A 22,315-nucleotide genomic window follows, 5' to 3' on the forward strand; every position below is an offset into this window, starting at 1 on the left:
TTTTCTGTTTTGCTGTTAACCAGGTGAGGGAGCCCTGGAGTAGAAGAAGCCCTGTCATTGCTGAATCCTGTTGCCTGGTCTTAGCTGCAGCCAGGAGACCCACCCTAGGAAAGCTGCCTCATAGCTGCAGAGCCATGGGACAGGAGGCCCCATCCCCATCCTGATCCCGCTGTAGGCTTCCCGTCCCTCACCGCTGACCCCAGGGTCAATCTGAGACCACCTGGCATCCCACCAAGCACAGGTGGCAACTTTTCAGGAGCAGAGGGGGCTCCACAGGGTACCTGGAAGCTTCCTGGTTCCTGGAGGAGCCAAAGCTGACCCCTGCTTTGGTTGGGAGGTGAACCAGGGGTAAGTCAAATTCAAGTCTCACATCTGGTTTTGAGTTCAGGGAACCCTCTGAAGCCTCTGCAGCCTCCCAGGGAGGCGGGCCCAAGGCTGCTTTCAGCCTGTACTTGTGATCCTGGAAGGCAGAGACCTCTCTGACTGGCCCAGCAAGCAGCCTTGGGCAGTGCTCAGCTTTTCCTGTTCTGAGGACCTGCCAGACCTGGGTTGGGGTGGGATGGGGTAACCCTTAGGGTCATGTGGCCCAGGGAGCTTTGTTCAGAGGGTGCTATTTAAAAGTGATGAATGGGCCGGGCGCGGTGGCTCATGCCTGTAATCCCAGCACTTTGGGAGGCTGAGGTAGGCAGATCATTTGAGGTCGGGAGTTCAAGACCAGCCTGACCAACATGGTGAAACCCCATGTCTACTAAAATACAAAAGTTAGCTGGGCATGGTGGCAGGCACCTGTAATCTCAGCTACTCGGGAGGCTGAGGCAGGAGAATCACTTGAACCCAGGAGGGAGAAGTTGCAGTGAGCCAAGATCGCGCCACTGCACTCCAGCCTGGGTGACAGAGTGAGGCTCCCTCTCAAAAATATATAAAAATAAAAGTGATGAATGAAATGCCCATCGGTGGTGTCCTTTTTTGCCTGTAGCGCTTGGCCCAGTACAGGGTGGCTTAGCCCTGTGTGCTGTGCCCTAATACCTCATCAGAGTTGCTGCCCTGATGGCATCTGCAGAAGGGCCTCAGGAATAATGCATGTGAGGGCGCACAATCCGCAGTGCCTGCAGCCTTCCTGGGAGAGGCCTGGCCTGGAAAGCCTTCTCCGATTACAGCTGATAGGCAAGTGGAGCCCTAGATACCATGCTGGGGACAGACACTGCAGCACTCGTGGGCACTGGCCTAGATTCTTTGCACCTGGCTCTTGGGACCTGCCACCTGCCCACCCACACACCTGAGAGCACCTGTCCAGGTGCAGACTATGAGGAGCAAGAAGCTGACATCCAGGGCCACTCTGCCGCGTGAAGGTGCTCAGGGTGGAGGAGGAGACTGAGGGCTTTAGCCAGTTCTGGGGGATCCTTCAGGCTCCCTGCCCATAGTGGATAGGACCGAGAGTGTGTAGGGGCACTCGTCTTGTCAGAAGTTACTTGGACCCAAAATGCAGGTGTGTTTAGTGTCTGGGACTGTTTTGAAGCCCATCCTTCTGTTTAGGAAAGTGCCGTGGCACTGCCTGGGACACAGGTGTGGAGGGGAGCCAACGGCAAGGCCACACTCTGAGCAGGTTGCCATGGAGACATGAGGGTGCATCAGGGGGCCCAGCGGGGGCCACGAGGGTGCATCAGGGAGGGAGGAGGGCATTGAGGCTGAGAAGGGCCAGCATAGCACAGGCAGGTGCAGTTGCTTTCCCCGGCTGGGCCTGAGCGTGTGCCCCATGGGGCCAGGCAGCATAGGTGGTGGGTGGAGCCTGAGGACAGGAGAAACTTGGCAGGGGGTTACTCCTTACTCCAACCTAAGGGTTTGCACTTAGCTTGGGCTTGAGATGCAGAGGGAAGGCCTCAGGGGTGCCTGTCTCCTTCACACCCAGGACGAAGTCCCCAAGCCTGGCCTGGCCCACAGGCCTGTAGCACCTGGCCAGTCTGGCCTGGTATCTGGCTTCCCTGTCTCCATTCCAGCTCTCTGTCCTGGATTCTGGGCTGGTTGTGTGGCCTCTGCTGGAGCCTCCTGGCCCCCATGGTGGCTGCCTACTGTATCACCTTGCGCCTTGCCTATGTCTGGTGTCCGAGGCTGATGTCCACACAGGCCTGCGTGCCGTCTGTCTGCATAATCTACTGGGGTGGAGCCCGGCTCTGTGGTCACTGTGTGTCCTCAGCATCCAGAATAGCCAATACATGTAGCAGGGGCGGAAGGAAACAGCAGGACAGCCAGAGGTCTTGGTCCTGGGGCTCCTTCCTGCCCAGAGGCTGCCCCGGCCACATCCTTAGCGGCCACTGGGGGTGAATGGAGATGTCAGGGGTGTTGGGGGCTGGGATCCAGTTTCAGTTCCAGCATTCAGGGTGGACAGCGCTGGGCCCAGAAGACTTCAGAGGACCAGAGGAAGAGGTGGGGACAGCTGGTAGAGCTATGATCTATGACTAGTGCCCTACCTGGGGTGAGCCGTTCACCCTAGAGGGGCTCAGGACTGTCAGGGCCAGCTCAAGGCTCCCATAGCACTACCTTTTGTTGGAGGAGGGGCCCAAGTAGGGTCTTGGCAAGGGACCGGGCTTGAGTCTGTATTTTGGCGCAGGAGGTCGGCAGGATTCCAGCTAAAGCACCCAGCTGCACTTGAAGCAGTTTGTCCTGTTTTTCTTTTATTTGCAGTTTCCCGAGACAGAACAAAATAAGAATAATTTTTGTACACTTACAAGGCTCAGAAAGAAAAGACAATGAAACTCAGCAAAAAGAGAGAGGAGGGGAGGCCAGCCAGCACCGTGGGCAGCCGACCCCTTGCAGCGCTGGCCAGTGGCCGCCACCACCACACCGCGGACACCTAGCTAGCAGACCGGTGTGGCTTGCTCTTTAGGGGTCATGCAAAAGAATTATCCCCCAGAAAAAAAATCCCCAAATTATCCCAGACAGGCAGCTCCGTGGAGGTGACAAGGTGAGAGGGAGAGGAGGGGAGGAGGCCCCAGGATGCCAGGGTGGCCGGCCGCTGGGCCACGCGCTGTCCGTGGTGAGCCCTGCCGCTGTCCCATGGCCCAGGGAGCCACTGGTGCGGAGCCCGGCAGATGTTTACCCTGTGTTCATGGATGGGGACAGCTGTCCTGGGCACAGCGTGGACGGAAGATGGTGTCCACTCTGAGTGTTCATCGGTGGACAGTCCCCTTGGAGTTTAGGATCCTGTGTCCTGTTCCCCATTCTGTGCCCCTCCCTTGGCTTGATTTGTAGGGGAAGATAAAGAAAATCCTTGTTGAAAACAATGTGAATTGAAAGTGGGCAGGCACTGGGGCAGGAGCCCCTGACCCTCTGCAGTCAGGGCTTGTGACCACCCCCACCCAACCTGGCTTCAGACCCACCCTGCAGCCCCACCATGCTCGGGCTTGCCCTGTCCCCGAGCTCCCCCATGGTACACACCATCACAAGGGGCCGGGGACCCACCGCCTCGAACCCAGGCAGCCGACGCTCAGGAGCACAGGGCTAGACCCTGCCCTCTATCCGCTGGTGTCCTGGGCCCTGTGCCCACCTGTTTCTGTCCCCAGTCCGCCTTATCTCCATAGCTGCATCCCTGGCCCACCTAGAAGGTGCCTTCACACGCACTGCAGCCCGCCAAGGCACTGGCACACCTGACACTGCACGGGCAGCACTGCCCTCACGCCTCCCATGTGCCCTAGGCTGGCTCCCACTGTAGCTTTTGCTCCCTTCTGCTCCCGGCCCAGATTCCAAAGGCACTCCCACTTCAGCAAACCCCTGCACAGACCCTTGTCTCAGCCCAGAAGCTGGGCAGCCACCACCTCTGATCCCGCTCTGCCACTAGCTGCACCACCCGACCAAACCCCAAGCCCCAGGCTTCCCCAAACTCCATCAGCAGACGAATATGCCCAGACACAAAGCCTGGCCTCCCCTCCCAGCTTCAGTTGGGGGCTCAGGGACTTGAGCGAGGCCCGCAGTCCTTTGTCAAAAGTCTGCTCCCCCTTGCGGGGCGCAGAGAAGCCGAACAGGCTGGGGGAGGGCCGAGGGGCGGAAACAGGGTCGGGAGCTGCCAGTGCATCTGCTGCTGGCCAGCAGAGAAGGGACAGACACCTCACACAGGAGGGGGGCCAGCCCAGGCAGAGTCCTCTTGCCACAGCTGGCTGTGTTGGAGCTGTAGCCAGCAGTGCTGTCTCTTGCTCGGTGAGAGGCCCGAAACTAAGCTGTGCCCCTCTTTGCACTTTACTCCCCAAGAAGGACCAGAGCTGGAGCCCTGGGTATGTAGGGGCATCTCTGATGGCCTTGGGGACGGGACTCCAGTCTCAATACTCTGGGGGGTGAGGGGCTGGCCTGGGCTCTGCCGAAGGGTTGTCCGTGCTGGGTGTGTGGGGATACCGGGCACGGAAAACCCACACCTAGCCCTTCAGGGGATGAAAGGAAGGGAAGGGAAAGCAGGAACAACAGCAACTCTCAGGCACAACTAGCGGGAAAGGAGGCAGCCCAGCGGGCCCCCACAGCCCCTCCCAAGAGACAGCTGACAGTCACGACAGCCAGCGAGCACACCACGTGGAGCCCATGCGTTGGCAGGAGGATGCAGACACCTTAGGTGTGGGGTGTGTGCGTTACCTACAAACTAACACCGTTCAGCACGTGACGGGGGCCTGGCAGACAAGTTCATGTCCCAGCTGGTCCCCCAGAGGCCAGGAGCACAGACGGACACACGTGGAGCTTGGGTGGGGAGTGGCCCCACGAATGCCAGTGATTTTTACAGCTTTTTCCTTCCTTTAGGTTTTTTTTGTTTTTTTTTTTTTTTCATTTCATCTGATGTCAATTTTTTTTGTGGTTGTCGTCGTCATCTTGTTTTTTTGTTTTTTTTTTTTTAACAAATCACATCTGGTCTTGTTTTTCTGCAGACACAGGCACCAGGGGAGGGAACGAGGCAGACACAAACATGCGACAGGCAGGCCGTGTGCCCGAGGGCAGTCGGGCTCCAAACACCAACTCTGTCCGGCGAAACCAGGGCGCAGCTCTGAAATGGGGCGGGTGGGTCAGCTCCTCAGCAGCCCCCTCTCCCGTCCACCCCCAGGCTCTGCTGTCTGCCATGCGGCACTGCAGAGAGGGTTAAAGTCCAGAAAAGGGCCCACTCGGGAGAGAGGTTCAAGGTGCCCAACCCAATTACTACTATCCCTGTAAAACTGGGCTCTGGGCTCTGGGCCCACTGCACCCGCGACCTGGGGAATGCCCATCTGGGGCTCTAACAGTCCTCACAAACAGGGCATGGTGCCCAGGACTGTGCTGCCCGGGGACCATCCACCTGCAACCCACCCAGCTCTGGCCAGTGTGGACTGCTCAGGCCCTCACCAGCTCCCCAGTCCTCTGGGGAGGCCTGCCACACCCAGCCTGCCGTGGTCCCTAATTTGACATCATTCCTGTGGCCTCACCAGGAAAGCTCAGGGACTTCCCAGGCATGGGCTCTGCCACAGGCCCCACCGCTCCCCATCGCCTCCCCAGGCTGCAGCCACTCACACCACCGCCACCCCTCTGCCCCGGCTGTCACTTAGCACAGAACACTCACCTTCACTGCAGCGGGGCCACAGGCGCGCCCGAGCAGTGGAAGTGCACGTTCTGCCACTTGCCGTCGCGGCGGTGCCACACGCGGGTCTCCTCAGACTGGCTGGTGCGGGGCCGGCCCTGCCCGTCAATGTACTGCGTGAGCCGGATGTAAGCGATGCAGGCGGCATCCTCTCCGATGACGTGCACGTGTGGGTTCAGGATGGTCGTGTGGATCGGCTTGCTGTTCTTGGCCAGCACTGTGGACAGCAGGCGGGGCGGGGGTCTCGGGTTACCATGACTGCCCTGGTGCCCGTCTTCCACCCCACCAGCCTAATCCTTTCCCTCTCTCAACTCCCCTTATTGGGGAGGCTCGGCTCTCCTGGGAGCAGCATGGGCCCCTCCAAGAGTGGGATTCTGGGGGCTGGGTATGGCCTCTGGCGGGGGAGAGGTGGCTGGCCAACCCTGGGCACAGAGGGGACAGGGCTTCCATAGGCAGCCACCATGCTGTCCCTGGGAGGGGCCGAGAGGCTCTCCTGGGGGCACCGCCCCCTCATGCCCACCCGGGCTTCCTCACTCACGGTTCTCGAAGTAGAATCTGTGGAAGTCCATCCCTTCAACCAGGTTGCCCAGTGCTTCAGGCTCAAACGAGGTCAGCCCTGGGTCACAGATTTTCCTGGGGGCCAAATCCAAGTGAGGAGGGGCCCCGTGGACCCCTGACTCTGAGCAGGCCCCCCCAAGGGTCCCACATCCTTGTCCTACACAGCCCCCCCCCAGCCCCAGGGACTCACGCGTAGGCCTCAAAGTCACCGTTGTTGACGGCCTCGATGAGCTGCTCCGTGGTCTTAATGATCTCCTGCTTCCGGGCTGTGGGGAGACATGGCCAGGTGACCACTGGGTGCTGGCCCATTCCCCCCGGACCCCTCCACACAGCCCAGGGGAGGGCCTGGGGGAGCGCGAGCTGCATCCATGCCGTGTTCCTGCCGCTATTCACAGAAGAGGTCCTCTCCGCCGCCCCCCCTGCATCACCAGTGGCTTCCTCATTTTCAAGTGCAACAGCTTCCATCTTATTTTTCTTAACTAAAGTATTTTTGAAGAACAGAAATATTCTATCCACATTACAAAATGCCTGGAATATACAGAAAGAGGACAAAAAACCCACCCACAATCCACTTGGAGGTCACCTCCTGGCCCCACGTGCTGTCCGCCAGTCTCCCTCCTGCCCTCCCGTGAGCCAGCCCCTGGGCCCACCAGGCCTGGCCCTGCGCTTCCCTGCAGCTTCCCGGCCCCACTCTCCTCCCGAGCCTTGGGTTCTTAGTGCTACCTTCACCCAGCAGCTCTGGTGAGGGGGCTACTGAGTGCAGGCACCAGGCGAGAAGGCAGAGACCTGCCTCAGAGAAGGAGCCGTCAGCAAGGCCACCCGGAGGCTGGGGAGGAGGAAGCAGCAGGGGGCGGCCACGTGCGGCGCAGGCTGCAGGGTTCCCCAGAGCGATGACCAGGGCTGTCCCCGCAGCAGGAAGAACAAGCGTGGTCTCTTGTTCCCCGCTTTTCTCATAGGAGCCGCATCCTGCTGGCTCCACCTGCTTGCAGTCCGGGGCCCACATGCTACCCCTGCAGACACCCCTGTTGCCCCGCACCCCCATGCCCAGGCTACTCCCGGGCGCCTGCCTGCAGCTCCTGCCCGCTCCCCTCGGGTTCCAACAGGCCACCCAGCCATGCTGGTCCTCACTGGCCTCCGGGGCGCTCACTGGCAGCCTGCATTGCTGCTTTAACTACAGCTTATTTTCGTTGCAAAAGATTTTAAACGTATGGAAGATGTGGAGAGAATAATAGAACCCACACTCTACGGATTGAAATCTTAACGTTTTCCTATTTGCTTTAGACGCATTTTTAAAGAAATAAAGCACCGCACATGTAGTTTGAAGATGCCTGTGTTCTCCTCAATCTTGCCGCATTCACTCTCCTCAGGCAGAACTACTGTCCTGAGTGAGGTCCCTAGCCATATCTGCGAGGATATATACGCAGGCACGCACATACATGCACACTCACACATAGAACACACATGCACACACACGCTCACCTATACACACGAGTAACAGTGGTTTCTCAAAGTAATTCGTCCATGGAAAAAACTCAAACCCCCAGAAGTGCACCGGAAGCAGGTTCCTGGGAACTCTCCCTGTGGGGGAAGTCTCTGCACTCCCAGCACTGCGCTCTGTGACCCTCAGGCTGCTGCAGGCCGCACCTGGGACATCTGCCCTCAAACAGCTGCCCGCCCTGCAGGACACCATTTTCACCAAGAAGGCAGGCCCTGTGGTGACGTTTCCACTCTTTGCTGTGAGTGCTGCCTCCAACGGCCACATACATGCGACCTGTCTGTGGTCTAAATTCCCAGAGGAGGGAGTTCTTTTTTTTTTTTTTTTTTTTTTGAGATGGAGTCTCACTCTGTCACCCGGACTGGAGTGCAGTGGCATGATCTCAGCTCACTGCAGTCTCTGACTCCCAGGTTCAAGCGATTCTCCTGCCTCAGCCTCCCGAGTAGCTGGAACTACAGGTGCACACCATCACACCCAGCTAATTTTTTTGTGTGTGTATATTTTTAGTGGAGATGAGGTTTCACCATGTTGGCCAGGCTGGTCTCAAACTCCTGACCTCAAGTGATCTGCCCACCTCGGCCTCCCAAAGTGCTGGGATTACAGGCATGAGCCACTGTGCCCAGCCAGAAGAGGGAATTCTCAGCACCCCTGGTGGTGGGGTTGCCTTTATCTCTCTTGCCAGACCTCTGGGAGTTCACACCACCAGGGAGCCCACCTGGCAGGTGGACTGAGTCCACAAAGGAGGCGCCACACGCCCAGGTGTGCTCATGCATGTGTGTGGGGCGCTGCCTGGGAACACCTGTGCTGCACCTGTCTGCTCTGGGGCCTCATGTCCCCTGCTGCACAGTGACAGGAGGAGGAGCCCGATGGCACCTGAGGAGTGGGGTGCACACATGTTCATGTATGTGATCACATGCATGTGTACACGTGATTGTGCATTCATGTGCATGTATGGAAACATGCACACGAGCAGGACGGCATGTGAATGTGTGTAGATGAAGCTCATACATATGCATGAGCACCTGTGCATGTGTGTGTGCAGTGCCTGTGAGTGTGCACGTGTCGTGTGTGCCTGTGTTGTGTGGCGTGGGCACGTGCACTCGTGGGTTGTCCCTATCTGGAAAGGCCCTTGCTCCTGACCCAGCTGTACTTCTGCTGCCAGCTTATCTCCCTTTCTTGCCTAACTTTCATCTAGACCATGTCATGGATGGTCCTCAGGGCAGTCTTGCTACACAAGCCCAGTTCCCACCCACCTGGTGGACCCCAGAAAGCTGGCCTCTAGGAAGGTAGGCTGCAGGATCCAGAAGCCCCTTCCCCTCCAGTTCCTGCTGCAGCCACCACGAGTCCCATTCCTGCCCCATTCCACCTGCCCAGCTCTAGGAAGGCACAGGGCTCTGTCCCAACACATGCTGTGGCTGTTCCTGTCCTTGCCCCTGCGCCCCAGGAAAGTAGCATATGACACTTGAGGGCCCGCCCCCGCCCCAGCTGCTATGTTCCTGCCTCCTCTCCACCCTCTGCCTGGCACCTGCCTCTCCCCTGCCTCATGCCTCCACTTTCACCTGTCCTTTCCTGGAGGTGGCCCCAAGCTTCAGGTCTGACCTCTCTTCCACCTGTAGCCAGTCCTTCCAGCAGCCCCCAAGCCAGGCCCCACTAGGCTGCCTGGCTCTGCCCTCCTTGCATCAAGAGAGAAGTCTGGTGTCCACATGTCCCAAACACCTCCTGTCACTTAGTTAAGCCCCCTTTCTAATGTACAGAGACAGCTGCCCCTCCCACTCCACAGGGGTTCTCAGGCGCACAGCAGCAGGCAGCTGGAATGGAGAAGAGAATGACATTATGTCATTTGGTTTCCAGTCTGCTTTGGTTCTATAGTCACCTTACACTAATGGTAAGTGAAGCTAATCTTCTGTTTAATGAAGTAATATGCAGTGCTTTTAAACAAATTGTAATTAAAACGGGAGTTGATGGGAACAGAAAGCGTAAAGTAAACAGAAGAGGAGATGCATGGTCAGAGTTCCAATCAAGAGTGGTAACCGTGCTGAAGTACGGGAAGCAGGTCCGTTGTGAGACCCACCCATCCATTCCACAGATGGGAAGCCTAGGCTGCCCCTGCCCTGCGGAATGGCACTGCCCAGACCCCAGCTCAACCCAGCCCCCACTCTGCCTCCCCACATAGCACATGGGAGCTTTTGTGTCTTTGATATCCAGGCCCCTGAAGAAGGGCATGATCCCTGATGGAGGGAAAGGAGGGGGGCCCAACATGAAGAGGTGCCCGGGTGGGGAAACCTGCTGGCTGAGGACAAGCTGTCCTGGCAGTTCCAGAGACAAAGGGGAGGTGGTGGGCAGGGCCTGGGCTTGGAGGGGTCTGCACGAGCCAAGAGCCTCTGCAAGTCAGGCCTTCCAGGTGCCCTGACATGAACAGGAGCCTTTGCATTGCCTGTGGCTCTCCTGGGGTGAGGCAACAGGTCCAGGCAGGCCTAATGCGTCCAGGTGGGGTCAGAGCAGGTTCTCATCCTGGCCTGGACTCCTGGGACCCCAGGCTGGCCCCAACCCCATCTCTCAGAGCCAGAGGTGGCTGCGGGAGGGAGGGCAGCTACCCAGGGATCAGGCTGGATTGTGTATAATCCGCGATTAGAGAGCGTGGGTGGGGAGGAGACGGGGCCTGAGGCGGGCCGTGGGCACCTGCCCTATTTACACAGCCGGTGGGTGCCTTCTGGAAAAAGGAGGTGGAAAGGAGGCAGAAAACTGGCCACCTGCCACCTGGGCCCAGGTGCCCTCAGGGCAGTACCCAGACTCTTCCTTTCCCTGAGTTCCAGAACATCTCACCCACCCCTTTCCCAGCCCTGCCCAGCCCCTCCCAGGAGAGCCACATGACTCTCCATCCTGCCCTGCTCACAGCTCCTTCCTGCAGCCCCCACCTCCCCAGCCAAGCTCAGGGAAGACTGGAAGGGCAGGTCTGTGCTGTGGCCCCTGAAAGTGAGCCTGGACACCAAGCCCCGAGCTGGCCACTCCACACCCACCCTGGGCCCTGTCCTCAGAGGACTCACCCTAGATACTACACAGACCTTGAGGGCAGGCTGCAGTCCTGGGCTGGGGTCATGCCAACCTGATGGGGTGACCTTCCAGGCAGGCTCCTTTGGGCACACCCCTCCACTTCTGCAAGGGCAGCAAGCCCCTTAAAATCAGATGAGCTGCTGTAGAAGTGGCAGGTGTGGGGGGTTCTGACCACTTCCAGAGGCTCTGCGGTGCACCCACCCCAGCTGCACGGCGGCCCCTCCCCGTGCCTCCCTCCTTGAGTTCTGGTCGCCCAGGCACCCCGACCCTATCAGCATCAAGAACCTGGCCTCTCCCCTCAGCTGCTTGCCTCTGATCCCCTCAGTCAACCCCCGCTGGGGGTCCTCAGCCGACCACAGAAGCTCTGGGGGTGAGTACCCCTCCAGGGGCTGCCCCCTGCTCTCTCGGGCACCCAGGGTGGATCCAGTGCCCCTTTGAGCCTGCAGCCTGCATCCCCCTCCTCGGGCCGCTGCTCCTGTGGGTTCACTCTCCCCACACCCTTCTGCCCTGGCCGCCTGCAGCAGCCCCCAGGCCCAGCCTGCAGAGGGGACGGTGGCACGCAGACCCCACCTGTCCCTCAAGTACTTACCTAGCCACTGCCCTGCCATGCCGAGCCCGTGGCCCAGCAGCCTCTTCTCTAAGAGTATCTCCACACCACCCCCAGTCTGGTGTCTCCCCACAGGTGGGGGTGGCAGCAGCCCTGGGATGTCATCCATCCCTGTAAGTGATACTGCGGGTAGTCGGCAGACAGACCTGGAGATGGCCCAGCCTGGCTCCTCCCTGGCCGGGGAGGCTGCCCAGCCTGTGCTTCCTGTCCCGCCCGCTCTGTTTCAGCCTGGCCCCAGCTGCCCCCCAGATCCGCGCCTCCCGATCCCCACCTGCTCCCTGCTGTCTGGACTTGGACAGCTCTAATGCTAGAGCGTCTCAGGCTGGGACTGACACTTTTCTGTCCCTGCCCAGCAGGTCCACCTTGACCCAAGCCAGCAGCTCCTGGCGTGCTAGCCCTTGCCACACGCGCAGACCCTTTGCCACCCATTCACCTCCCATCAGGAGAAAGCTGTGGACCTCAGGGTCGCGAGTGCTGGGGTCGGCGACAAACCTGCTCTTTCGGACGCTCTTCCTATACACATATGTCATACACACTTCATAACCATAACCTCCATTTTCTGAGACCCAGTGGCACCTTCATGTGCTTCAAAGCAATTCCCTGGGACCCAGCAGAGGGATCCTGTGCCCCGCCCTCCCCTGCAAGAATGGCCCTTCCCAGAGCACCACTGCCAGGCTCGCATGCCCCGAGCCCCTCCGGGCAGCCGCTGCCACGGCCACTCAAGGTGCTACTTACATGGGGTGGGCAGGGGGCCAGGGATAGTCGGAGATAGGCAGGGCGGGGGCCCCACTGGCGAGGGGCCCTCGGCTTCTGGGGTCCCTGAGCCCCTCCTCACAGAGTTCAGGATGTCAGAGATCCTGGGGGCTGGGGCGGAACAGACGAGACGTGAACACAAGGCAGGCACGGGGGGCACACAGGAGAGAAACCATGGGCAGACAGCCAAGCCAGAGATTGAGGGGCACAGAGGCAGACGTGGGGGATGGGGCACGAGGGGACAGAGGGGAGGGAGGGAGAATGGGGGGGTGTGGGGGGAAGATGGTGGACCTGGGCCGACAGAGGGGATATAGGGGAAAGAAGGGGATGTGGGGGACAGGGGGAGCTTGGGGGACAGGGAGGGAAACGGGAAATGGAGGAGACGTGGGAGACAGAAGGGAACGTGGGGGACAGAGGGGCATGTGGGGGGACAAAGGGGGGTGTAGGGGATGGGGGGCATGAGGGGACCAAGGTGGGTGTGGGGGACAGAGGGGGTGTGGAAGACAGAGGGGGTGTGGGGGACAGAAGGGGTCATGGGGGATGGGGGTGCGTGAGGGGACCAAGGTGGGTGTGGGGGACAGAGGGGGATGTGGGGGACAGAGAGAGGTGTGGGGGACAGAGAGAGGTGTGGGGGACAGAGGAGGTGCAGGGGACAGAGGAGGGTGCAGGGGACAGAGGAGGGTGCAGGGGACAGAGGAGGGTGCAGGGGACAGAGGAGGGTGCAGGGGACAGAGGGGGATGTGGGGGACAGAGGGGGATATGGGGGACAGAGGAGGGTATGGGGGACAGAGGAGGGTATGGGGGACAGAGGGGAAGTGGAAGACAGAGGGGGTGTGGGGGACAGAAGGGTGTGTGGGAGACAGAGGAGGGTCTGGAGGACAGAGGGAGAGTGTAGGGAACAGAGGGGGTGTGGGGGACAGAGGGAGTGTGGGGGATAGAGGAGGGTGTGGGAGACAGAGGGGGATGTAGGGAGGGGGGACTTAGGGGGACGTGGAGAGGTTGTAGACTGACCGAGGGGGATATGGGGGGACGAAGGGAGATAGGGGGACAGAGGGTGCTGCTGCGGACAGCGTGGTGCGTGGAGAGGAGGCTGCAGGAGTGAAGGGCAGATGCTCTGGCTGTCGGGTGGCGTGGGCTGAAGCTGCTGGGGGCAGAGGGCACCCTCCAGGGAGAGGCTGCTGGCCAGCAAGAAGCTGTCAGGTAAGTGGCCCTTGAGGAATGCTGGACGGGGTTACAGGGAGAGGCGGGAGTTACGGGCATTACAGAGGAGGCCTGGCCTGGCCCCATGAGGACAGCCCAGGTCAGCAGAGGCCAGGCTTATGATTCTCCATACTATCCCCTTGTTGGTGAGCTCCAGAGACCCTAGCCGGGGTTCCAGTTTTGGCACCTTCCTCAGCCTCCTAGACTGAGGGAGGGTGCTCAGGGGTTGGGGCCACATCAGGAACCAGGGTGGCCCTGAGTGCAGCTCCTGGGCACCATGGGCAGGGCCCCTGGGTGGGTGTGAAGTCTGTGGGGCTGGGACAGTGATCAGCAGAGAGGGCCTAGGGGCATGGGGGGCCTCGGAGGGGCCAGGGCTGCCCAGGGCTGGGACAGACCCTTTTGAGAGGGGCCTGGAGCTGGACAGCGAGCGGAGAGTGGCAGTGGGAGCAGGAGCCGTGGAGGGGTCTGGGCCCCTTAGGGAGAAGCCAGGAGCTGCCCTGCTGGTTAGCGTGGGAGCCCACAGGAAGCCCCGCCAGGGCAGGACTCCAGGCTGCGGCGCTGGGGCAGGGTAGCTGGGCCGTGCACGCAGGTGGGAAGCTGCTGAGCGCCGGCCATTCGCAGGGAGCTGTCCGGCAGCAGAGGCGGCAGGCCTGGGGGCCACTACTTACACGGGGAGGACAGGGGGCCTAGGAGAGCCGGAGACAGGCAGGGCGGGGGCCCCGCTGAGAGGGGGCCCTCGGCTTCTGGGGTTCCTGAACCCCTTCTCACAGAGTTCAGGATGTCAGAGATCCTGGGGGCTGGGGTGGAACAGATGAGACGTGAACATGAGGCAGACAGACATACGAGGCGGCGGCAAGGCGGAGGAGGCCAGTGGGAGGGGTCCCGTGTTCTAGACCCCTTGGGCCCTGGGGTCAGGCCCTGAATCAGAGCCTGCCTCAATAGCAAGGAGCCCCCCGCCCGCAAGCTGAGGTGGAGTGAGGCCTGCACCGACCCTGAAGACTGGAATTGAGGCCCAAGCCTCCGGGGCCTCCCATCCTGCCCAGTGGCCTTGAGCAGGAAAGTGGTCCAGGGCCCTCCTCACAAAGAGGTGGGGCTCGATTGGCTAGGGCCACCCTGGAAAGCCCCAGTGAGGGATTGTGGGGTGATGAGGCTGGAGCCAGGGTCCACACTCAGCCTGCCCTCGGCTCTGGAGTGGCCCCTCTAGGGGGTTGCCAGCCCTCCAACATGACCCCCACAGCAGCAGGGCCCAGGCTACTTACATGGGGCTGGCAGGGGGCTAAAGGGAGCCGGAGATGGGCAGGGCAGGGGCCCCTCGGCTTCTGGGGCTCCCGAGCCCCTCCTCACTGAGCTCAGGATGTCGGGGACCCTGGGGGCTGAGGCGGAACAGGTGAGGCAGGCAGGTGGGTGGTGCGCCCGTAGGAAAAGAAGGCAACTGGAGAAGGACAGGGGGAGGCCAGGAGGGAGGGAGGGGGTGACAGCTGGATACCTGGGGCTCCTGGGGTGGAGGTGGGGTGGCCAACCTGTGGGGGTCCTGGGCCTGTGGTGGCCGCAGCAGGTATGTGAAGGTTGAAGGAGCCAACATGGGGCCAGTGCCAGAGCCAGAGCCAGCAGAGGCCAGGGCAGCACAGGCCAGTGCAGGCTGGCGCAGAGTCAGAGGCCACCCTGCCACCCTAGTGCTGTGACTACCCCTGGCCAGAGCCAGCAGAGGCCAGGTGCATGGAGAGGGAGTGACAGTCATCGTAGGGGCATGATGGCCACTGAGCCTGCCTGGACTCTGTACCAACCTCAGGGCAGGCTGGCAAGGCTTCTTTCTGCACGGGGTGGGGTGGGGGGTGTCTGCCTCCACCTCGAGAGGCTGCTCGGGCTCAAATCTGAGCCACAACTGCTGGCTTCTGGCTGTCTTCTCTTCTCCCCTGCAGGATCCAGGCTGGGCCCCCCTCCCAGGTCCCCTCCCTCACTGCTCAGCACCCCACTCGGCTGAGGGTGATGGCAGAACCTCTGGACAGCCTTCATGCTGTTGCCTTTGGGGCCTGTTCCAGACTGCAGGGGAATCACACAAACACCCACTCTCCGGCATCCAGGGCCCAAAGTCCTGTGCTCATCTCTGCTCAGGGACAGTGTCATAGCTGGGTAGGCCGGGCAGGAGCAAGGCTATGCTTTGGACAGGTGAGAAGTTTTCTCCCCTAAACTGGCAGAGTGGCTGACCCTTTTTGGGCACCAGGGTAGCCCTCAGAACAGCATAAGGCTTATTAGGTGACCGTGTGAGCGATGAGGGTCAGGAGGCCCCACGTGGGTGGTCTGGAGGCGGCAGACTCCATGGAGCATGCCCCAGTGCCTGGTGCCCTGGGGGCCTCTTGGGGAACACACAAGACATTGGCCTGGGTGAGCAAGGGAGGGGGCCCTGGAATCTGTGGTGCAGAAACCCACCGCAGCAGGACACTCCTGGCTAAGCAAAGGCAAACACGGAAACACTCACCCAGCTGCCCGGCCACTTGGCAAGTGCATGCTGGACAGAAATGCAAGCTTAAGGAGCTTTAAGACAAGGACAGCATCTTGGAACAAATTCTACCCATGGGCCTGTTTCCCCGTGAGGGTCCTGGTGTGGAGAACCTGCCTCCATGCAAAACCGTGGCTTCCTCACTTGGATGCGGTGACCGAGACTGCCCGGCTGCTGGTCGTCTCTGCCATGCTTCCCCACTCTGGGCAGGCCTGACACCCAGGCTTAGAGCGGGATTACAGCTACAGGGTCCCTGAGCCCCTCAACACACGCATAAACTAGGCGTCGCAGGAGAGCTGACCCTGCCCAAGTCCCACCCACCTCAAAGAGCAGCCCAGCAATGCCAAGGCCGCTGGGGGGGCAAGGACTCAAGTGCAGGTACCTTTAGCGTCTTCATCCTCTATGGTGGTATTGGCACTGTCAGAAGACTCCTGAGGAAACACGGGAGGCAGCGGGTCAGGATGCGGCCAAGGATAGGTGGGACGTGGCTGAGGGCAGGTGGACAGGGCTGGGCCTGTGTCAGGACCAGCCCAGGCTCTGAAGCTGATCTCTGCCTCGGCTGCTTCCACGGGGCTTAAAGGCCAGGTGCTCAGGGGACATGCCCTCTGGCGGCTGCAGGGCCCCAGCTCTGTGGACCTCATGCGGCAGTGACCAGAGAAGACACCCAGTTCTGTGCTGGTCCCTGGAAGGGCACCCCTCACCAGGGTGCATTCTCACGGCAGCCAGCACAGGCTGGCACGGAGTCCGAGGCCGGCCCTGCCACCCTAGTGCTGTGGCCACCCTGCATCCCCAATACATGAGGGCTCCACTTCTTCCAGCAAGATGAGCCTGGCAGAGAGACTGGTATGCTCAGCCGACTCTTTAACAAGAGAGAAAAACGGGCTTTTTGAAATTCCAAGACGTAAAACACAATGGGACTGGCTGGTTCCAATGAAGCAGCAGCCGGTGTCATCCAAAATACAGGGTGAGGCGTTCCCAGGAGCTCTGCAGATCCGCACAGGGCTCCAGGAACCTTGGCCTGGCCCCAGGCAGAGCATTCCTGTCACCCACATTCCCTCAGGGCACCTGCCCCTCTGGGACTGGACGTCCAGTCAGGCCCCAGCCTCACCTCTCAGGTGGCCTTAGAGGGCAGAGGTGGCCCCAGACTCTCCCACCCTGCTCCAGGGCTGCTGCCCTTCAAAAGACCATCCCCCAGGTCCCCAGGAGGCCTGCTCTGCTCCTCAGAGGAAACATCTTACAAGGTCCCTGGGGGACCGCCCCCTGGTCTGGACACTGCCTGGACACTGCTCGGAGGCCCTAGACCAGAACTACAGGTCTTTAGGTGCAGGGTCAGAGTTTACCACAGCCCAGAAGGTTGTTTAGGCGTCCTGCAGAGAGCATGACCCACCCCAGACACACACGGGTCCCATGGGCACCCATCCCCAGCTGCCAGGTGGGGAGAATGCCCAGGCCCTGGTGCCTAGCACCATGGGTGCCCCTTGGACCCCCTGGTCCCTGCCATGGAGAAAGATGTCTTCTGATGATGGGCTGAGTGGTGGCACTGGCCAGAAGGAAGTGGGGGTCCCCACCGAGGCACTCTGGGGGCTCTGTAAGAAGCCCAGGGCTAGGTGGGAGCTGGGCTGGAGGGCCGTGTTGGGTGTAGTGGCGCTGTTTTGGAAGTCCTGGAAATGGCTTGGCTGCTGGCCCCATCCCTCCCACCACCCCAGAGAGCCAGCCCCTTCCCTGGCCCCAGAGTGATGATGCCAATGTGATGGGAGCTGATGGCCAGAGCAGAGAGGGGAGCAGAGGAGGGAGGGTCTGCTCAGCAGGAAGCACTGGGGGCCACGTGAGGGAGGTGGGGTGGAGGACAGCCAAGAGGGCCAAGGATGCAGCTCCTGAGATGCAGGCCCTGCTCCAGACCTCAGGAAGCCCTACTGCCTGCGGTAGGTGGGACACGCAGAGCCCTGGTCTGAGAGTGTTGGCCACATGGGGACCGGGCGCAACTGTGCCAAGCACCTCCAGGGGCGCGCCTGGGGCCTGAGCCAGTCTGTCCTGTTGTTGCCCACGAAGACGGACTGGGGCCCTACCGTACTGCGGGGAGGGGCGGCCAGGGCCATGGGACATCTGCCCTCCACTCTAGCACAAATGCTGCCCCAGACCTCTCTCCTGGCCTGGAGCCTCCTGCCTGGGGAAAGCGGGAGGAGGAAAGTGGGGCAGTACCTTAATCCCGTCCACTGGGTTATGGATGACGGTGGTTTGAGGCTCCTACAGAAGAAGGAAGACACAGAGGAAGGAAAGAGAGGGAAAGTGAGAAGAGGAGGAAGCGGAGACCACCAGGAGGGGAACAGGGAGACAGAGGAGGTGTGGGTGGCCAGAGCCTGCGAGAAAGAAGTGCAGAGCAGAGTGGGGGACAGGGATGGAGGTGGCGTGGAGCAGCTGGGGAAGGAGCCTGGGTCAGCCGGCAGGGATGGAATGGACAGGAGCTCTGTCCAGGCTGGCGGAGGTGCTGCTGTCCAGGGTGGGAGATGGACTGCGTGGGGCCCCGACAAGCTGCACAATGTGTGTGGGAGCCAGAGAAGCCAGGCTCGGTCTTGAGGGGTTCTCCCTACCCTTTACCGCCTGAACCTGTGCCCCAGCGTGGTGGGGGGGCACAGGTTTGAAGATGTCATGGGGGTGGGGGTGGCACATGGGATGGACAGGGTCCGAGATGGGGCTGGCTGTGAGGCTGGCACGTGGGCTGCCCTGGCCACTGGAAGGCCCTAGGTAGGCTGCACCAGGCCACCCTCCAGCCACGGCCTGGCTGCTCTGAGCAGCTCGCCCCTCCCAGGACCGCTCTCCTCTCCTGGGTCTCAAGGTGGCCATTTGGCAAACCCAGTATTCCCGTGGGCAGTCTGGGGCTGGCTCCCGAAGCCTGGCCTGGGGTTCTCAGGGGACACCAAGCCAGCTTCCAGCAAATCTGGGGACCTACGGGCCAGCAAGCCCCAAAGCTCTTAGGACAGCTGAGGGGACACAGCACAGCGCCCCAGCAGGAAGGCCGGCACCCACCAGCCACAACTTTACATCCTTGGGAGTACTGCTATAGGGTTCACCTGTAGGAGCCCCTAGGGCAAGGGGCACTGAGGGGCGCAGTTGGAGCGGAGCATGGTGGGGACCCCTCCCCTCCCCGGCAGGGAGCCCCTAAGTCCTGCCTCTCAGGCAGCCACAGAGCAGCACTGAGGGAACACAGAGGTGACGGCAAGCCCTCCCCTTGGCTGCCACTGGCTTAGACACCTCTCTACTGCACCACCGTGGCCCCATCTCCCCATGGGCTGTGGAATGTGCCACTAGGGGCTGTTCCCCCTGCAGATCCTGGCCCAGCCCCACCAAGCCAGACCTTGGGAGTGGTCTGTGGGTCGGCCTGTTGAGGATGGTGGAGGAGCTGAGGGTGGGGTCCTGGTGGGGAGAGGGTATCTTCTGCCTCACTGACTTCCTGAACACTCCTGGAGAGACATCCGCAAGTCAACATGGGTGGGAGGCTGGGCCTCTCCCCTGTACCCCAACATCTGTGGGTCTCAGCCAGGGGCTCCCCAGAGCAGTCCTAAACCTGTCTGAATTGGAGTCCCCCACAACAGTGGCCTCTTCTCTCCACTTCACCACCGGTGAGGGATGAGGGGCGGGGGCCATGCGAGTGCTGTCAGACAGGCCAGGCGGGGCCAGACCCCACCTTCACCCGGCCCCCTCTGACCAGCGGCAATCACACAGCCAGGGGCGTAGGAGGGGCTGAGAGGCAGAATTTGAGGAGCTCAGTACCAGGGCGGCAGGAGGAAGCGTCCCTTTGGGGCTGGTGGCGGCTGCACTGTTTTTGGTGCTATTCGTCTGGGGCTGTGGAGAGAGGGAAGAGGAACTCTTAGGTGGGAGAAGCCCCTCACTCGCCATTCCCTGTCCCGTGTCTGTCAGGGCATGGGGGGAGGGGGACTCCAGAGCAGGAGCCCCAGGGAGTGGGGGTGAAGCTGCAGGCTCTGGGCTCCCCGGCACCCCAGGGCCCGGCTGGAGCCTCACCTTGACTCCATCTGCTTTCTTGTTGAGTAAACTCTTGGCTGCTGCATGGGGAGGAAGAAGGTGTGGTGAGTGATGGGCCTGGGTCTCGCGGCAGCGCACCCCCACCCCTTTGCCTGACCCCACTCTTTCCCCAGGAGCAAGCCCAGGGTCCTGAGGCGAGTGTGGTTCCAGCACCCAGGCTGGCTCTGAGCAGGTGGGGGGCTGTCCCATCACCCCAGGACAGCCCTGTCTCCAGCCTCCTCCATGACCCTGGGCTCCTGCAAGCATCCAGATTTCTCCTCTGACCAGACCCAGAGATGCCCGTGGGTGCTGGGGAGCCCCCTTGGCTTCTGGGCCACATGCAAGCTCTTCCTAGAGGAAGGCAGGATGCTGCTTCCTCCCTGATGGGAACTCAGGACTAGCGGTGTCAGGTTGGGGTGGGGGCAGCTGAGCCAGCACCCCAGAGGTCATGCCCTCCCGGGCCCTGCCTTCCTAGGGTAGGGGTGGGTGGGCTGCAGCTGGCCGCCCACTCAGAGGGCCTTGTCCCAGCCCAGGCGCTCACCCTGCTCTCAGACCTCATACCTTGGCACCCAGGCCTCAGAGGTCTGTCCCATTGGCCCCTTGGCTCAGGCACCAAGGGCAGCCCTGCTCGCCCTCATTCCGAGCTGCCCAGCAGCCCTGGCCTTGGGGCCGCTTCTGTGCACTGACTGGGGCCAGCACAGGCCTTTCTGCCCACAAGCCCCCGAGGATGCTTGGTCCCAGCAGCGGGGCCCCTGCCTCACCCAGCATTCCCCCTCAGAGGTCAGAGGGGCCTGGCCCCAGCCCCCGGTGCCCACACCCTCCATGGCTGTTAGGATTTTAATTACAGAACTAAAAAATAAAAATAAATAAAAAACCAAAAGAGGAAGTCAGCTTACCTTACAGAAAAGGAAAGGTGAGAAGGGGAGGGAGTGAGGAAGGAAGAGAGAGAGAGAAAACAAGATTTGTGTTGGTTCGGGCAGGGGCGCAAGACTGCGGGCCCAGGACTCACAGGTCACCAGTCCTGGACCACGCTCACCAAAAAGAGCCAGGGCCATGCGGCCAGCCGGTACAGCAGGGTTAGAGAGGCAGCCAGGCTGGAGCCAAGGGGATGACGACATGGGAAGTGTGAGGATGCTTGCCCCCGGGGCCAAGCCGGGAAAGAAGGTGGCACAGCAACCCCCCATCCCTCCCCCACCGCCTGGCTCCAGGACCCTGGCTGGCCAGGCCTTGAAATTGGGTCCTCCTGCCTGGGGACCCCGTGCTGCCCATGCAGGCCTGGGTGGGGACAGACAGGCACGTTTCAACCTAGGACTGCAGCGCTTCTCAAATGGGATCCTCCCCCAACCCCAGCAGCAGCAGCAGCAGCAGAATCGCCCTGTACAGTCAGAAATGCAAATTCACAGGCCCACCCCGCCCTCCTGAGCCAGAACTTCTGCAGGGCTGGACATCTGTTCCATAAGCCCTCCCGGTGGTTCTGGCGCTGTGTGCTCCAGGTTGCCGTGGAGATCAGGAGGCTGCACCCCGCAGGGCATAGACAGGCCTGGGCCTGCTGCCTGCTGACCACCCCCTCCCTGTCCAAATGCCCAGTGCTGCCTCCTCCATGGCTCTGGCCCCTCCTGGGCTCTGTGGGGACTGGGGTCGTGCCTGCGCAGTGGCTGCACATGGCCCTGCAGACCCCATGTGCAGTGGGCACACACTTTCTATTCCCAGCCTCCCCTTCCTCACAGATCTCTTAACTCTCAACAATTTTGTATCAAGCCCAGGAGTCCCTCCCAGGATCCATGGAGAAGTAGAGGGGCCTCAGGCATCACTCTCCGTCCCCAGGCCTAAGGCCCCTCCTGGTGAAGCTGAGCACAGGGCCACCTCCCTGATGTCCCAAGGCAGCCCTGCCCAGTGAGTTCCCAGGACCAGAAATGCCGACTGCCCACTTCCCTATAGCACAGATTGAAAACCCTCCCCCTCGCTGCAGCTCAAATCTGCTTCCCTGTGGCTCAAATCTGCTTCTCTGTAACTTGCTGTGGAGGGAGAGTTCTGAAGACTTGGAACTCAGGGTTCCAGGACCCCCATAGTCCCCTCTCCTGTCTGTGCATCCCACCCTCTCAGCTCCCCTCCCATCTCCAGTACACACAACTCATCCCAGAAACACCCGCCCAGTGCCAGCCAGCCTGAGGCTGCAGCTGGGGGATCCTGTCCTTGCTGGTGACCAGCTGCCCGACACAGCTGGGGGACGGGTTCCTCCTAGGAGCCTGAGGAAGGAAGGATCCAGCCTCGCCTTGAGGACATTTGTCGTGGGGAGCTGAACAGGCAAGTAAGGGACCCAGTCCCTTCCAGAAACACACATTTCAAAAAGCTGTGGCCAACTGAAGCAGGCGGTTTCAGAAGGCTAGTTCTACCCCACCCCCGAGGGGACAGCCAGGCACGCAGCCTCCGCCAACCCAGCGGTACTTCCAGCCAGGCTCTGCATTGGAACCGGGGCCAGCATGGCACCCTAGGCAGCAGCAGAACTGAGCTCTTTCCCCGGGCATGTCCTCAGAAGATTCTCACAGGAAAGGAGGCACC

The 22,315-nt window shown here is 61.1% G+C and overlaps 1 protein-coding gene and 1 long non-coding RNA gene across 13 annotated transcripts in view; both read right to left on the minus strand.

The window, feature by feature from the left end:
• Nucleotides 1-2,648: 2,648 nt before the first annotated feature.
• Nucleotides 2,649-22,315, minus strand: part of CAMK2B (calcium/calmodulin dependent protein kinase II beta) — a 109,829-nt gene continuing 90,162 nt past the window's right edge. For 2 of the 12 annotated variants that reach the window (XM_031013356.2, XM_031013351.2), the window contains 8 exons: nt 19,757-19,794; nt 19,508-19,579; nt 17,939-17,983; nt 16,122-16,170; nt 6,327-6,402; nt 6,117-6,211; nt 5,561-5,795; nt 2,649-5,014 (listed from right to left, as the gene is read on the minus strand). In XM_031013356.2, coding sequence (XP_030869216.1) covers nt 5,563-5,795; nt 6,117-6,211; nt 6,327-6,402; nt 16,122-16,170; nt 17,939-17,983; nt 19,508-19,579; nt 19,757-19,794 — 608 coding nt within the window. In that variant the 3' untranslated portion in view covers nt 2,649-5,014; nt 5,561-5,562. Of the gene's footprint in view, nt 5,095-5,560; nt 5,796-6,116; nt 6,212-6,326; nt 6,403-12,024; nt 12,154-13,910; nt 14,040-14,501; nt 14,616-16,121; nt 16,171-17,938; nt 17,984-19,507; nt 19,580-19,756; nt 19,798-22,315 lie in introns of all 12 variants that reach the window. The other 10 variants (XM_063708524.1, XM_031013357.2, XM_031013358.2 and 7 more) reach the window with 8 other exon arrangements.
• On the minus strand, nt 7,918-12,018 carry LOC129523861 (uncharacterized). The gene is made up of 2 exons (XR_008667520.1): nt 11,272-12,018; nt 7,918-10,822 (listed from the first exon to the last, which is right to left on the minus strand). It is a non-coding gene; the product is annotated as an uncharacterized lncRNA (long non-coding RNA).

This window comes from Gorilla gorilla, chromosome 6 (genome assembly GCF_029281585.2).
Source record: "Gorilla gorilla gorilla isolate KB3781 chromosome 6, NHGRI_mGorGor1-v2.1_pri, whole genome shotgun sequence".
NCBI classification, from domain to species: Eukaryota; Metazoa; Chordata; class Mammalia; order Primates; family Hominidae; genus Gorilla; species Gorilla gorilla.